We start from the raw sequence: 14,314 nt of genomic DNA on the forward strand, positions 1-14,314 counted from the left end.
GTGACTAGCCAGGGCCCTGAGGCTTCTTGTTTATTCACGTGCCTGTCCCATGGCCCTTTTCAGCACAGCACCAAAAGGCACCCTAAATGCTGTTGCCTTGATTGAGAGGGCTGATGTTGAAGGTGTGCTGTGTTGGCTGCAATTTTTTTAAGGCAGCAAAGGGAAAGAAGCCTAGAACTGCAGAGAAAACATCTACACTCACTGTGGGCAGACTTGCCTACATTTCTTGCTTGCAAAGCAGGGAAGAAAGACCTGTATGCACGCACGTGCTCAGACCTTTTGGTCTTTTCCAGGAGCCAAAGGACAAAGAACATCTAAATGGGATCTAGTGAGGCATCAAATTAGACAAGAAGTATTTCTTAATGAACTGGAAGGGTTGTCCTTTTGCCTTGGGCTGGGTTGCTGGAGGAACGTTTTGCCGGTTATAATTGACAGCTCAGTGTCTTGATTGGAAGACCTGCTCTCAAATAACAGAGGTGTTGTGCTGTCTAGTTTCTGAATGTGTGTGTGTGTGTGTGTGTGTGTGTGTGTGTGCAGGTGGGGGGGGGCATTCTTTATTAGCTCTGTTTTATGGAAGTTCCCCCTCTAAAAGTTCAGCCCCTATAAAATTGATTTCTGTTGGTTAGTGATTATAGGATGGAGAAGCTGTAGCAGGAAGCCAGGCCTTCAAACTCACTGGGACTAGGATGGGTTTAATTCTGCTTTTAGAGTTATGGAACCCTCTTACATACAACTGTATATCATGGTTAGTAGCAGTGCTTTTTTCCTGGGGATACGCAGGGGTACGCCTACCCCTAAACATTTTGTGAATCTAAGTTTGGCCTCATTAAGGGGCAGTATTTCAATATGAGTAAGAAACTGAGAGTACCCCTAAACTTTTTTTTTAAAGAAAAAAAGCACTGCTTAGTAGGTATGATTTTCTGTGGGTAGTTTTTTTTCCCTTTTTTGTAAATAGTGACTTAATTTATTGGACAATTCCTGCATTTTTTCATAAGTCACACAGTTTCTCATCTTTGGACTACAAATGGGGTTAACAGAAACTTATAGCCTTGATTATGTTTTAAAGACTGGTTTAGGTTGCAGTCTTAATGCATACTGACCTGGCAGTAAGTCCTGTTGAACTCAATGATCCTTCCAAGTAAACATTTATAGGAGTGAGTTGCCAGTCATGCAAAAGATGTCTGTATTGTGTTCATTGCAGTTGTGCCATTTTAAGATACTAAATCAATAGAATGAAGAATGAATGAAGTTAATAGGCTTGCAGGGGGTGGGTTGAGGGGCCAGTATTTTTCTTCTTCTTCTTGAAGCCTTATCAAGGTAAACAACACATCACAGACAGTTGCATTTAATACAACCTTGTTAGCCAGTCTGTGATCAGTAAAGTTTGACTGGAGGTGCAGCTGGTGAATAGGGGTACTTACCCCTTTCCTCCCCAGTTTTTCTGCACCAAATTCTCCAATCCTTCTCTAGCTTCCTTTTCAAATGTAGACAAACTGGGCAGTTGTCAGGTACAGTTGGGTGGGGTGTTGCTTGCAGAGATGACAACACTTTGAGCTGGAACATCTAGTTCAATCTCACCTAGTGCTGCTGTCTTAGTGCAGCCTTTTCAGCTCTCCTGCTAAGTAAAGCAATTACGAACTGCTGCGTCAGCGTCACTGGAAGCATCTCTGATAAGTGTGCTATTTCACAGATTGGTATATAGCTACCAGTTGCTTTGCAGATGCTTTTTGACACACAGATGTGGTTGGTTGAGTACTGAAAATCACAGGAATTTAGCTTTCTCCTTTTGCATATATCAAGGCAGAGGCTGTTTTGATTGATTATGAAGCATTTCCTCCAGTTTTTCTCTCTCTCTCTCTTCCTGAGGCAGCCTATTTTTATTATTGTGATTTTTGTACCAGTGTAAAAGGAACACAAGAAGCAACCGTGAACACAAGAAGCAATTGTCCCAGAAAGCAGGCAAAATTAATACATTCTACTCACATAATTCACTGGCACATACAAAGCTGTTTTTCACTGAGGCATTGGTTCGTATTGCATAACATTGTCTGTTTTTACAGGCAACATTTCAGGGTCTCAGGCGGTGGTGTTTTTGAGCATTGCTATCTGATATCTTTAACTGAAGATTGAACTCAGGACCATTCTGCATACAAAGCATTGCTCTCCTACTGGGCAGCAGCCTTTTCACTACCGATGAACCATTTTATTAATGCAGTACTGCATTTTTGTAATAGTTGATTTTGAAAAATTATATAGGAAGTGAAGGATATCTGTAATTGTAAGCTATTTTGTGTATCTCTTCATCCATTTTCAGACTGGTGTTGTCAAATAAGTGTCTCTGGCAGGTGGATAAAAATGGCAGTCTTTTTTGTTCCTGACTCTGCTACTGCCTTATTGGTTGGTTTGTTTTCTCAGTGGTGAGAAAGGTTTTGCCTCACCTCCTCATTTTTGAAAAGTCTGCTTACAGCCTTTCAAAGCTATGAAATGTTGAAACTAAAATGGCTGTGCATTCTGCTCTGATTCACATAGTATTAGGTCTGTGGGTAAAGAACCAGAACGGCAAGTTTCCCAAGGTTAAATGAAAAAGTAGATTCCGTTTCTTTCGGAGTGATCAGTTGCAAAGATCATCACACTTGCACCCCTTGAAGTCTTTGTCTCAGCAGTAGCATTTCAACAGTTCTAGAACTGCCAGGGCCCAAATGTGTGACTCCTCCAGCTCTTTAGCCCCAGAAGATGAACTGGTACTTAATCATGGGCTGAGGATCCTCAGTTTGGAAATAGTTTGGGACCAGGGGGGCTGGCAAGCTGTAAGAGTTCAGGGAGATTGGGAGGATAGGATTAAAATGGTGGGATTTAATACATGCTTTGGGTTTCTTGGGTTAGAAGAGCAACTATATGCATTGCTGCTGCCCTAACTGTCTCAGCCTTGCTCTGAAATTCTCAGCTATTATTTTCCTCTATTGTAAACCTTTCTTGCTTTTTAGGACTGCAATTGCTTGCCTAAGAAAATCTCCAGTTTATGAACTGTGATTATCCAACAGTGTGTTATATATTAATATTTGTACAGTCACATGGTGTCCTGGGGATTCAAAGAATCAAAAGATTTGCAGCTCCCATAAAGCCTCTTTAATTAACTTGATTCAGATATTATTGTGTCACTGGGTATCTCTCTCATGGGGAGAATGTTTCATTTGTTAGTACTTAGCCAAGGCATGTCACAGTTTTCATTTTGTATCTAGGGGTTTCACATGTATTGAGTGAAAATGTGTCTTGCTTTCAGTCAACCATATATGTCTGGTGAGGAAGGCTGAACCTTTCCATCTTGCCTCTGAGATGCTGCTGTGTTTGCTTTCCAGAGCTTTGAAAGGTTGTAGAATGTAGTAAAGCTTAATCTTTTCAGTCAATGACCAACCAGGCAGGAGTGTGCAAGTCATGCTGTCTGGGTATACATAGTACTACATGATTTTCACGTGCCACTGCCAGGGTTGGCCATTCATTGAACAAGTTTTCCCAGATAAGCCAGTGCATTGGAGAATGCTGAGCTGAACAGTGCCACTAAACTAAGTCTCACTCATACTTGTAGGTGGCCTCCTTGTCAGCACACAGGGCTGCTGTGCTCCCACTTAGGCTGTCTTCATGCTTGAACTCAGGGGCGGAGGAAGGGGTGTGTGGTAGGGGTGGTCTGCCCCAGGTGTCAACAATGAGGGGGGTGACAAAATGCCAGGCGACACTCACCGCGGGTTCTGCAGTGCACGCAGACCCTCTCCTGGGAGAGACGCGGTGGCTTGGGCACACGCAGGCTCCGCACTGCCCAAATGGTTCGCCCACTGCCTCCCCACCAGCTGTAGGGCGGCTGAGAGGGAAGAGACAGGCAGACTCTGGAGGCCCCGCGGTGAGCCTCGCCCCTATGGACGGTGCGCCCCAGGCAGCTGAGCGGCTTCCTCCGCCACTGCTTGAACTGATAACACCAGATGGAGGCCAGTGCCATATGCCTGATAATACCAGCTTTAAAATGTTCACACAAACAATGTGGCATGGCTGTGATGATGTTGGGGGACTTACATGCTCCTCAGTCCCATATTCTCCTCGGATGCTTAGGCCGAGGCCTTCATCAGACATGAACTAGGTCCTAGAGACAAATTTATGCTGGATGTATTAGAGACAGAGATTTCATTGGAGGCCTTGAAAGAAAAGAAATAGTTGACAGATGGACCCCTGATGTTTATTGAGTAGCAAAATATCTTTCTGGAGAAAGAGTTTATAGACATGTACTGAGTCTGTTTTGTTCATTGGGTGGAAAAGAAACATTCAACAAGGGACAAAGGTTCTGTGTTCTCATGTTGCCAGTCTAGCTGTCTGAAGACCGAGTTGTGCATGTATCCTTATGGGCTTTTCTTTGTTTTTGTCTTCTAGGTGCAAGAATGGTTATGTTTAAATTGCCAGATGCAGAGAGCTTTGGGGATGGACATGACCACTGCGCCCCGTTCCAAAAGCCAGCAGCAGCTACATTCCCCGGCACTTTCCCCTTCCCATTCCCCAGCCAAACAGCCACTGCCCCATGTGGCACCAGGACCAGAGAAACAACCAGGAACTATGCAGCCAGGCCCCAGGCCAAGTGCTGGTGTCATGCAGCCTGAGACCCCCAAACCACCCCCTGCTTCAGCCCAGAGGGAACCACCCAGCCAAGCCCAGCCAAAACCTGCTGCTCCTCAGGAAGTGGTGAGGTCTTCCCCTCAGCATCAGCAAGCAAAGCCTTCGTCCACTGATCAGAGAAAGACTGTGGGAGACTCTCCAGCTAAGACTTCGGCCCCTGCCCCCAGTGCTGGGGCGCAAGAGCAGCCCCAAGAGGGCCTCACTGGTAAACTCTTTGGATTTGGGGCTTCCCTCTTGACCCAGGCAAGCACACTCATATCTGTCCAGCCAGAGGCCACCCCACCAAGTCAGCAGTCCCCTGGCAAAGTGCCTCCGAAAATTGTCTTCAGCGATGCCAGCAAAGAAGCTGGTCCTAAAGCCCCAGGCACCACACCTGGAATGCAGGGTAAGGCTGGAACTGTCCCGGCTGCAAAGCAAGCAAAAGCAGAACAAGTAATTAAGCCAAAGGAAGTGCCGAAAGCAAGGGTCTTGTGCCCCCTCTGTAAAGCAGAGATCAACGTGGGCTCCGGTGAACCCTCCAACTATAATACCTGTACATCCTGTAAGCAGCAGGTCTGCAACATGTGTGGATTCAACCCAACACCTCACCTGGTGGAGGTAAGGCTCCTAATTTAATTTCTAAGAGTGTTGAAAAGCAGTGCATTTCCTGTGGCTGGTTTCAATATGGATAAGGATATGCTTGATAAGGATATGAATGGCAGTGCATGTTTTGATTGGTTTGATGGGGGAAATTAGCAACTATTCTCATAGGAAAACAAATGCATAAAGGAATCTTATTTGGTTTCCCTCTTGCTTCTCCAAAATTTGGTTTTGGAAGAGACTGGGGAGAACAAAGCGATCATGTTTTCTTGGCCTGTGAGAGGATGAGGGTCCCTGGGAAAGTAGCACTGTGACAGCAACGGGCAAGCAATTTTTTATTTTGTTTTGTTTCTGAACACAAAAGCATCAAGCCTGGGTAAGAAGGAGCTGCTCTGGATTTGGTTGCATTTGGTTTGGATACCAAGCTGAAATGACAGAATGCTTTGCAACTCGCTGGGATAGATCCTGATGATAATTATTTGATTGCCAAAGAGTTGATGGAGTAACGGCCTTGCCTAGTGAGTACATGAAGGCTGGAGTTGACTTGATGGACCTTGTCCTTGTGGGTAAAGGCCGAAGAATGTAGGTAGGGAAAGGTCTTAAGGTACCCAAGCCTTGTATCACCACACAGATATCTCTTTCCTGTTCTGCAATATGTAAATGGTTACGAATGCATATTCTGGTCTTGGGTTTCTGAAGTTTAAAGGAAATATGATAGTAGATGAGTCATCCATCATTTTATTAAAAAAAGTCTTTGATTTGCACCTGGAAGATGTCATGCTGCTTTCATAGGTAATCAGTTTCAGCATGAACTGTAAATGGTGAATTTCCTAGGAAGATGGTGTAGTCATACCCTTTATATCTAATTGGAAACGTATGTGAAGTCTTCCAGTTCTGCTAGAATCTAATGGATCATTGCAAAAATCACCATGGAGCAATGTTGGCCCTTTCATGAGTCCAGACCAGAGGCACAGAACCTGAGAGTACTCAATTAATTTACCGTCTTTATCTGATAATCCTCAGCATAGTAGTGAGCTTATAACTAGAGGTTATAACTACAGAGAACTGAGTCACATGGCTTGGATCTATTATCCACCCAGTCTCTAGTATGGATCATATATTTTTTGTTGGTGGAAATGGAGGTTGGAAAATGCACAGTAAGCACAAGCCTGCCTCTTAGTGCATAATATTAAGAAGATTGATTTATAGGATTTTACAAAAGTAATTTATTTGGAAGCAATTTTGTTTCTTCTAAACCACTTTTACATCTTTTTGGAGATATAAAAAAATTCCATTCTAAATCATAAATTTGGGTTAAAGTTGGTGTTATTTAAATCAGATTAAAAGTTACTGTGACATACGCATAAAAAAACCAGATCAGTGTTTATGGCACAGCAGTGCCTTTTGATTTTCAGGGCATTATTTCAGGAGATGGTTTTTGGGCCTGGTCCTAAAAGTCTTACTCTTTTTAAAAATTCTCTTCTGCAATGTAAAGTCAGAGATCTGTGCAGTTCCTGGTGCTCTGGGAACTGGAACTGATACCTGGGCAGCAGATGGCTTCTCAATTAGCACAGAAGCAACACTGTGACCGTGTTGTGGGGTGCTGCACCGCTGTGGGTACATATGCTACTTGGATGGGACATAAAATCCAGTCTGTGATTACCTGGCTCGATTCCAAGTACCATTTAGCCCTCCCTGCACCCTTCATTTCCCCCAAAGGGGGAAAAGAGCTATCTTGAAATTTCAAGTGTATATAGATGTTTCTCACAACAACTTTAAGTGGCTTCTGGTTTACTTTAACTACTACTGTCAAACAGCTGTCACCACCCACACAGCAAAAGAGTGCTGCATTTTAGTGGTGGCGTTGAAATGCCTGTGTGGGTGTGATGCTACCACAGAAGTTGCAAGACTGCATTATTATATAGCTCTATCCACAGGAAGCCCAAAGGCCCCTTCTTTTAACAAGCCAAGCTGCACCCCTAGATGACCCCAAAAGAGTACACTGATCCTAAGTAGGAAGTTCAAACCATCTACAACAAGTATGAAATTGCAAGCAAGTGTGTTTTTTTATTTTTAAGCATCACACTAGCTTTCTCTGGGAACTCTCACCTTGTTTTCCTTGTCTGATAAAAAAAATGGCTTAAACGGTGTAATCATGTGAATTGGGTAATGAGATTTCTTTGCACAGAGCAGTGACTTTGTAACATTGGTGCAATGGAGTCAGCAACAGCTTCATAGCATTTGAATAGTAATGTCAGGGACTGGGGGACCCTTTTAAAACCCCACATAGCTCAATGTTGCATGTAAGAGCAGAAGAACAAGGAGCAAGAGAGGATGCCATATTACATTTTACAGAATAACGTCATCAATAACCTTTAAATAAAACCTTGACTGAAGCAGCACAGTGCAGATTGGAAGGTTCCATAGGAGCAAGATACAGCCAAGTTCCGATGAAGGGATGAGCCATTGGTTAAAAATGGGGCAACAAATAGCAAGGGGAAGTAGGAAAGGTTTCAAATGTATATGGTTAGCTCCTTACAGTAGAAGATGCCTCCACCTTCACCTCCACCTTGGCAGTTGAACGGGTGTGCCACCCCTTAGGGGGTGCTGCTTCAGGCGGCTCCCTCATCCTGCCTCTTGGGCTGTCCAGCTCTCCTAACAGCCAATAAATCAGCAAATCTCTGACACTATAAAGTCTGGGGTATTCCCACTTCTGCAGTGTTTTGTGTAAACAAAATAACTCCATAGGACTCTGGAACTGCATGCCTAATGTTTGAAGTAGGCTGCTACTGCCAAATTCTGAGTTATTTATGAATGCTGAACAAAAATGCAGGTTTTTAAAAGATGCAAATTCCACCAGCAGGTGTGGAGGGGAGAATTTAAGGCATTCCTCCCCTGCTTCAGTCCTGAGGACAATCCTTTTACTAAAGCTAGTATTTGCTTTGGGGAAGAAATTCCCCATTGGCACCAAGAGAATACAGGGATGAGTACTGTGCTCTACAAAAATATATGCAGCAGTCTGCCCAAACAGGCAGTTCGTAGCCATGTATAAGCATGGTTCACTGAAGAAAAGAGGCGGGGAGTTAAACTGTATGTCACTCTTGCTAACCTAGCAAGGCTGGGAAAGTAAGGAACCATTAAAACTGCTTGCTCGTTGGATTGTTCATTTCACCATTCTCTCTCTCAACTCCCAATGAATAAGCTGGCAGAATAAAAACTGTTCAGTCATATATTGATTAAAATTTACATTTGTATATTGTTTTCCTTCTTTAATAGAAATGTAGCAATTGGCCTGCAAAAACAATGGTGCTGTAGTGCCAGAATGTATAGACTCAGATCTTAGGATGGCAAATGCAGAGTAGGAGCATGTTTGATTCCCTTGGGACAGAAGATCAGTGTTCCCTGCTGCTGCCCAAACTTAGAATTGTTAGGGAGCAAGGAAGATGTCGGCTTTTCTATGCAGCACCCCAAGGACCAATTGAGTGGACCTGGAGCACAGTCATCAACACTAAACTTGCCTTTTACTTATGTTATTCTTTGCAGTTATGCCCCACCCTCTCCCAAAGGAACTTGGGAAAACATAAATGAGGGTTTGCCCCCATTCTGTCCTCACAAGTATCCTGTGAGAAAAGCTGGCCCAGGGGCTGACCCAGAGTCACCCAGTGATTTTCAGAGGAGAATAGGAGTCCAACTGCAATCTTCTAAACCACACTATACCACCCTAATTCTGGGTGACTCTGCCCTTCTTGCAAGGTATAGGATGAAATCTTTACAGCATTGGTGCAAATTATTTGTTTGTCCTGTGGAGAAGATTAGAAGAATCTACACAGCTGACTCTATGATTTGTGCTTGTGGTGAGCTCTTCCACTATATAATTAGTTGTGCTCAGAAGCAAGCTCACTTGTAGGCATGTGAACTTGCCCGTTTGCTAAAATCAAAAATTAATGTTCAGCAAACAGTTCTGTCTGCTTGTGTAGCTGCTTGCCATACAAACAGAAACAGAGAATGTTAGGTACACCACTGTGTATTTTTCTTTTATTTCAATATCTGCAAGATTATGCTAATTAAAGATTGATAAATAATAAACCAAAGACTACAGGCAATGTAAGTTTTCTGCACCAAAAAAGAAGGAAAGAAATGAAGGCAGTACTGTACTCCTGGAGAACTTTTATTTAAATCAGTTCTCTATAGCTATAACAATGTTTGTTGTTAAAAGCAGACTTCACGTTGTTCATGAAAGGTGCAGTGAGACAAAATAATGCTTGCTATTAGATTTTGCCTGTCATGCCCATACAATTTTAACAGCTCAGTCCAGTGGTGCTGGGTATAGGGGGCGGAGGCGGCTTCAGCTCTGCCAATACTTTTTGACAGGGGGTAGCGCCCCCCCCCATATTGAGGGGGCTGCCACCACACACTGCCGCAGCTGCATGCACGTCCCAGCGCCAGCCTCTGCCCAGCAACCCAGACTCCACATGGCTGGGACGAACGTAGGCAATCTTTGCTTCATTCGTTGCAGCCATACCCCGGCTCCTAGGCTGTGGCTGGGACAAGCAGGCGCGGAGATCACCCTCCACAGGTCTTGTGGGCAGCATCACGTGACGCATCACATGACTGCGCCCCCTTAATGTGGGGGGCAAGTCGGCACCCCTGGCTCAGTCCTAACTATACTTAGAAAACTTGGAAGTACTATTGATTTTAACTGCAAGAGAGGTAGTCATGTTAGTTGCAGGAGAAATATAAAAGAGTCTTATGGCGCCTTCAAGACTAATTCATTTATTTTGGGACAAGCTTTTTTGAGCTACACCTACTCTAATCAGATACATGGGGCTTTTCCACACTGAGGTTTATTGTGTGTTTGCAGCTGTTTGCTTTCACATTTAATTTGTGTAGTCCACATAATGTTACCCTCAAACAACACCAATCTCGATGTTGAGTAAATTTGGGTTTACCCAACAATGGACAATCAGTTAAGTTGGGGGGAACTGGGCTCCAAGCTGTTCCACTTGGGGTTGCATACAATTTGTGTGTTTTGGGGTGAATAGATCTGTTGTTACTTTGTGCTATGCCCCATTACATGGCAAAAGGCGCGAGAGGATGGTTTCTGGCCACACTGCAGTTTAAATTACCTGCAGCCATGTTGCCGGCACTGATTGGATGGCAGGGCCCTGCCCTAGCACCGGCAACATGGCCAGACAGCATCAAGGAGGGCGTCAGTCTCCACCCCCAGCCAGATCATTGCAGGGGCTGAGGCCCAGCCACAACACCACCCACCAGAGAAGGTGAGCAGACTTGTGCTATGCCCCATTACATACACACTGTTTCCTCAATGTTTTCAGTTCTTTTCTGGCTGCACTTGTAACTCTTTTCAGCTCGGAAGGAAGGAAGATTCATTGAACTCAGTGTATATAAGCATTACATGCTGAATGTTTTAAAGAAGAGGAAAAATCTGATGGTGGCAGTGGGAGCCCTGTATATTAAATTCGGATGTCTGTTGGCTTCCTATGAAGCCAGAGAGCGGGAGGACAATTTAAAGGGCAACATGGGGAGATGGAAGGAGTTGCTGAATGCTTCCACTGAAAACTGCTTCTCCCCAGCTGTGTTCTTCCCAGTGAGACTCCCATGACTAGAAATAATCCCCTTTAGGTAAGACTGATATGTGACCCCAGTGTTAATTTGAAAAATAGTGAAAACATGAAAATGCAACACGTCTATGAAACACTGTTTAAACGGATGGTTCAGCGATGCGTTTGGTATAAGGAGTTCATCTGTTACATCTGAATTGAACTGAATAATGCTTTTTATCCCCTCCAAGTCAATTTCCATTATATTTTTTATAATATTGATTTTTTAAATCTCTTTGGAGGCAGCCATCTCCTTGTTCAAAGGACTTCAGTTGTCCATTTCTCTTGAATCTTATACTGTAGGAAACATTTTTACAGATTTTAAGCACGTTTTGCCTCCCTGAGCTGGATTTGATTTGCAGGAGATCCTCTAAGGCCTTTACTCGCTTTGCCAGAAGTGGAGGCATGGATTGCAGCTCTCACTTTTTCTGCAGGAGTGCTACACTGCAGCTCTTTCCCCCCTCTTTAGCTGTTCTAGCTCTGCAGTCACCAAGGTCAGCAGATACAACTCCAAACACTCCAGAGGACTGAACTACTGAGGAAGATGAGCCCAATTTGAGCTGTTAAAAGATTATACATCCTTTGCTCCCAATGGAGGATGGCTTCCTGTTTCAGAGGGGTGATGAACCCCTGTCTATAATGTACCTGCCACTATCACTGTTGAAAAGCAGTGTTATAGTGTTACAAGAGGAGCAGCCCCAATTTCTGACTTCATGTGTAAAGTGGTGATATACACATACAGTAGGATCATGTCTTGCTCAGGGTTTACTTTCTGAGGGGTAGTACGTAAAGCCAAAGTTGTGTATATTCAAAACAATCCCCTGGAACCACCCCAGCACAAGCAATTTTACCTTCCAAAGCCTGCACGAGATCTTGCAGGGGCTTCCAAGATTTTGTGAAGGCCTCCAGAACCCACAGGAGACCTTCCCGAGCCCGGTAAGCAAGGCGAGGAACTCTCTGACTTGCATACATTTAATATTAGTGTGATATCAGCTGGCCAGCCACCAGGCACGTCAGGTTGCAGTTGCACAAGTTAAATCAGCACAAGTTGTCATCCTACTGTACATGTGCGTATATGCCAAGGTTGCAGTCTTTTCCTGGGGAAGGAGGAACACTTGTGCAAATTAGGTATGTGGAGATATATGCAGTGTTACATAGTTTGCTGCGTGTGTTAAAGAAATTGTGCCATCTAAGTCTCCCTGCCCTAATATTCTGTACAGCAGAAAAATCCCCAGCAGATGCATATTCAAGCCCCAAAGGAGATTTCACAACCTCCCTCCCTAGACAGCTTCTTGTGTACAGCTAGAAAGTTGGCTGTTATTCAGATCTCTGGGGAGACCATTCAAGCAGCAGAAGCAGACCTATTTCAGGGTTGCTTTCCTAACCCCTTTCCCCTGGAGAGAGAATCCATGATAGCTCCGCAGCTCTCTCCATGGTGTATCACTATTCAGCCAATGGGAGGCAATGCCTCTCTTAATATATATGGCAAAAGGTCTGTCATTATTGTTGTTTATTAATTTTGCATAACTATTATAGAAAATTAATCGAAGAAAAAATAGACTTGTCCCAGCTCTGACTGATTTAATATTTAGTTAGCAGTGCTGATACAGTCCCTTCCCAGAGCGCTTATAGTCTATATTAAACTGGCTGACAGGGATACACGGAGAGGTCATGGTTTGACAGAGAACTAGAAATGAGGTAAGGAAGAATTTGGAGTACAAGGTAAGGTTAAGCTGTTTCTAGAAACACGTAGTGATGAAGCTAGTCTTGAGGAGGGAAGGAAGTGACTTGATGAAAAGGAGAGGGGTTATGATACAGTCGCTGAAAGTGTCATGGCAAGATTCACAGTGGAATAAAAAGCACACCAATAGCAGCTAATCTTGTTGGGATGTTGAAAGAGTGCAGGGGAAATAAGGAGAGATGTGAGGCATGGTATGCGGACAGAGATGTGGAGCAGCTTTGCAAATAGGGACTGGAGGGTTATAGAAGCAGTTATGTGGAAGTGTAAAGAGAGAGGAATGTGATCATAGCAGTGGGATGACAACCTGAAACAAAATAATAATAATAATAATGATGATGAAGAAGAGGGAAGATGTGTAGGAGCGAAAGCCAGAAGTGTGGAGATTAGAACAATTTAGATAAGAGCTGACCCCAGCATGGACATGCTGTCCAGGTTATTCAAAAATAGAAAAATTATGGTTCTTAAAAGGGAATTTAATATCATGTCATCTAAACAAAAATATTGGAGCATTAAGGGGAAGACGTTGCTTGTGGTGAGTACATATGTAGGGCTAATGTCTTTATTGTATATTCAAATAGCAGAATGGGAGCAAATGAGTGGGTAATACATGTCATAGATATTCTGGCTTGGGCGGGGTATAAATAATAAATTATTATTATTATATCAGTAGGCAAAGTCATATTCATTTTTGTGGGGAAAGCGGCAGAAACCGTTTACCAGGAAAATATCCTTATTTAAGGTAGGCAGCCATGCTCCTACTGTTTCTAGAGGAATACTATGGATTGGGTGTTCTCTTTTGGTTGACAGAACATTTCAAGCCAACATTTGCAATGCACACTACAGTCTGCATACTGTAGTTCAGTCTGTTGGAAATCTGAACAAATAGGAGGCTTCCATGGCAAATGGAGTGACTGAATTCCCATACATAGATATCATCCAGAATAGCAGCTTTCTGAACAAATCATATCTTTGTAGATATCTACAAAGAGATAAATAAAATCAATAGAATAAACATGTGCTTAGAAGAGGTTTTAGGGATGATGACTGTCTAGCACTGCCTTCTGCATTGCCTAAAGTCTTAGACAACTCCCTTTTGGTTTTAAAGAGTAAATGAAAGAACATGCAAAAATAATCTGTGGCAGTACAGCCCTTCAGCTAATCAGATAAAGTGACATATGATTTGTGTCAAGCTTCTAGCAGAGAATATAACAGAATCTGAATCTGAAATAGTAAAGAGAGTTTGAAAGACAAGACACTACTGGTGTGTTCAGCACTGCACAAATAAATTTGTGCAGTAGCATTCATTTATTGCTATAAATGCAAATCAGTTTGATATGCTTTGCCAGAACTGGGGGTGGGTGGGGATTTTGATATGGACATGCTAAGTGACCTGGTTCCAGACTTGGAGGGAAATTGAATTTATCTTCTGTTGAAAAATTAAAGGAACAAATTAATGTAAGATTGCAATCCTAAAGACACTTACTGAGAGTAAACCACGTTGAACTCACTGGCATTTACTTTCAAGTAAACATGCTTAGTGTTATACTGTACATTTGCTAAAGATATCTACATACCTTGAATGTACACACCCACCTTTGTACTATGCTAGGAAAGGAACAGTGGGAGAGCTCTGTTCACACCAGTCATTGGAAGATTTTTTACCTTTTTAATAAGGTTGAAGTTGTTGAGGAGGTGATGACATCCCACCAACTCTCCTCTT

The 14,314-nt window shown here is 43.2% G+C and overlaps 1 protein-coding gene across 2 annotated transcripts in view; it reads left to right on the plus strand.

Annotated features, from left to right (window-relative positions):
* The window catches only part of BSN (bassoon presynaptic cytomatrix protein), a 202,222-nt gene that overhangs the window by 46,986 nt on the left and 140,922 nt on the right, over positions 1-14,314 (plus strand). For both annotated transcript variants that reach the window (XM_028718651.2, XM_028718649.2), the window contains exon 3: positions 4,414-5,250. In XM_028718651.2, the coding sequence (XP_028574484.2) occupies positions 4,414-5,250 (837 nt within the window). The remainder of the gene's footprint in view (positions 1-4,413; positions 5,251-14,314) is intronic.

Source organism: Podarcis muralis, chromosome 2 (assembly GCF_964188315.1).
Source record: "Podarcis muralis chromosome 2, rPodMur119.hap1.1, whole genome shotgun sequence".
Lineage (NCBI taxonomy): Eukaryota > Metazoa > Chordata > Lepidosauria > Squamata > Lacertidae > Podarcis > Podarcis muralis.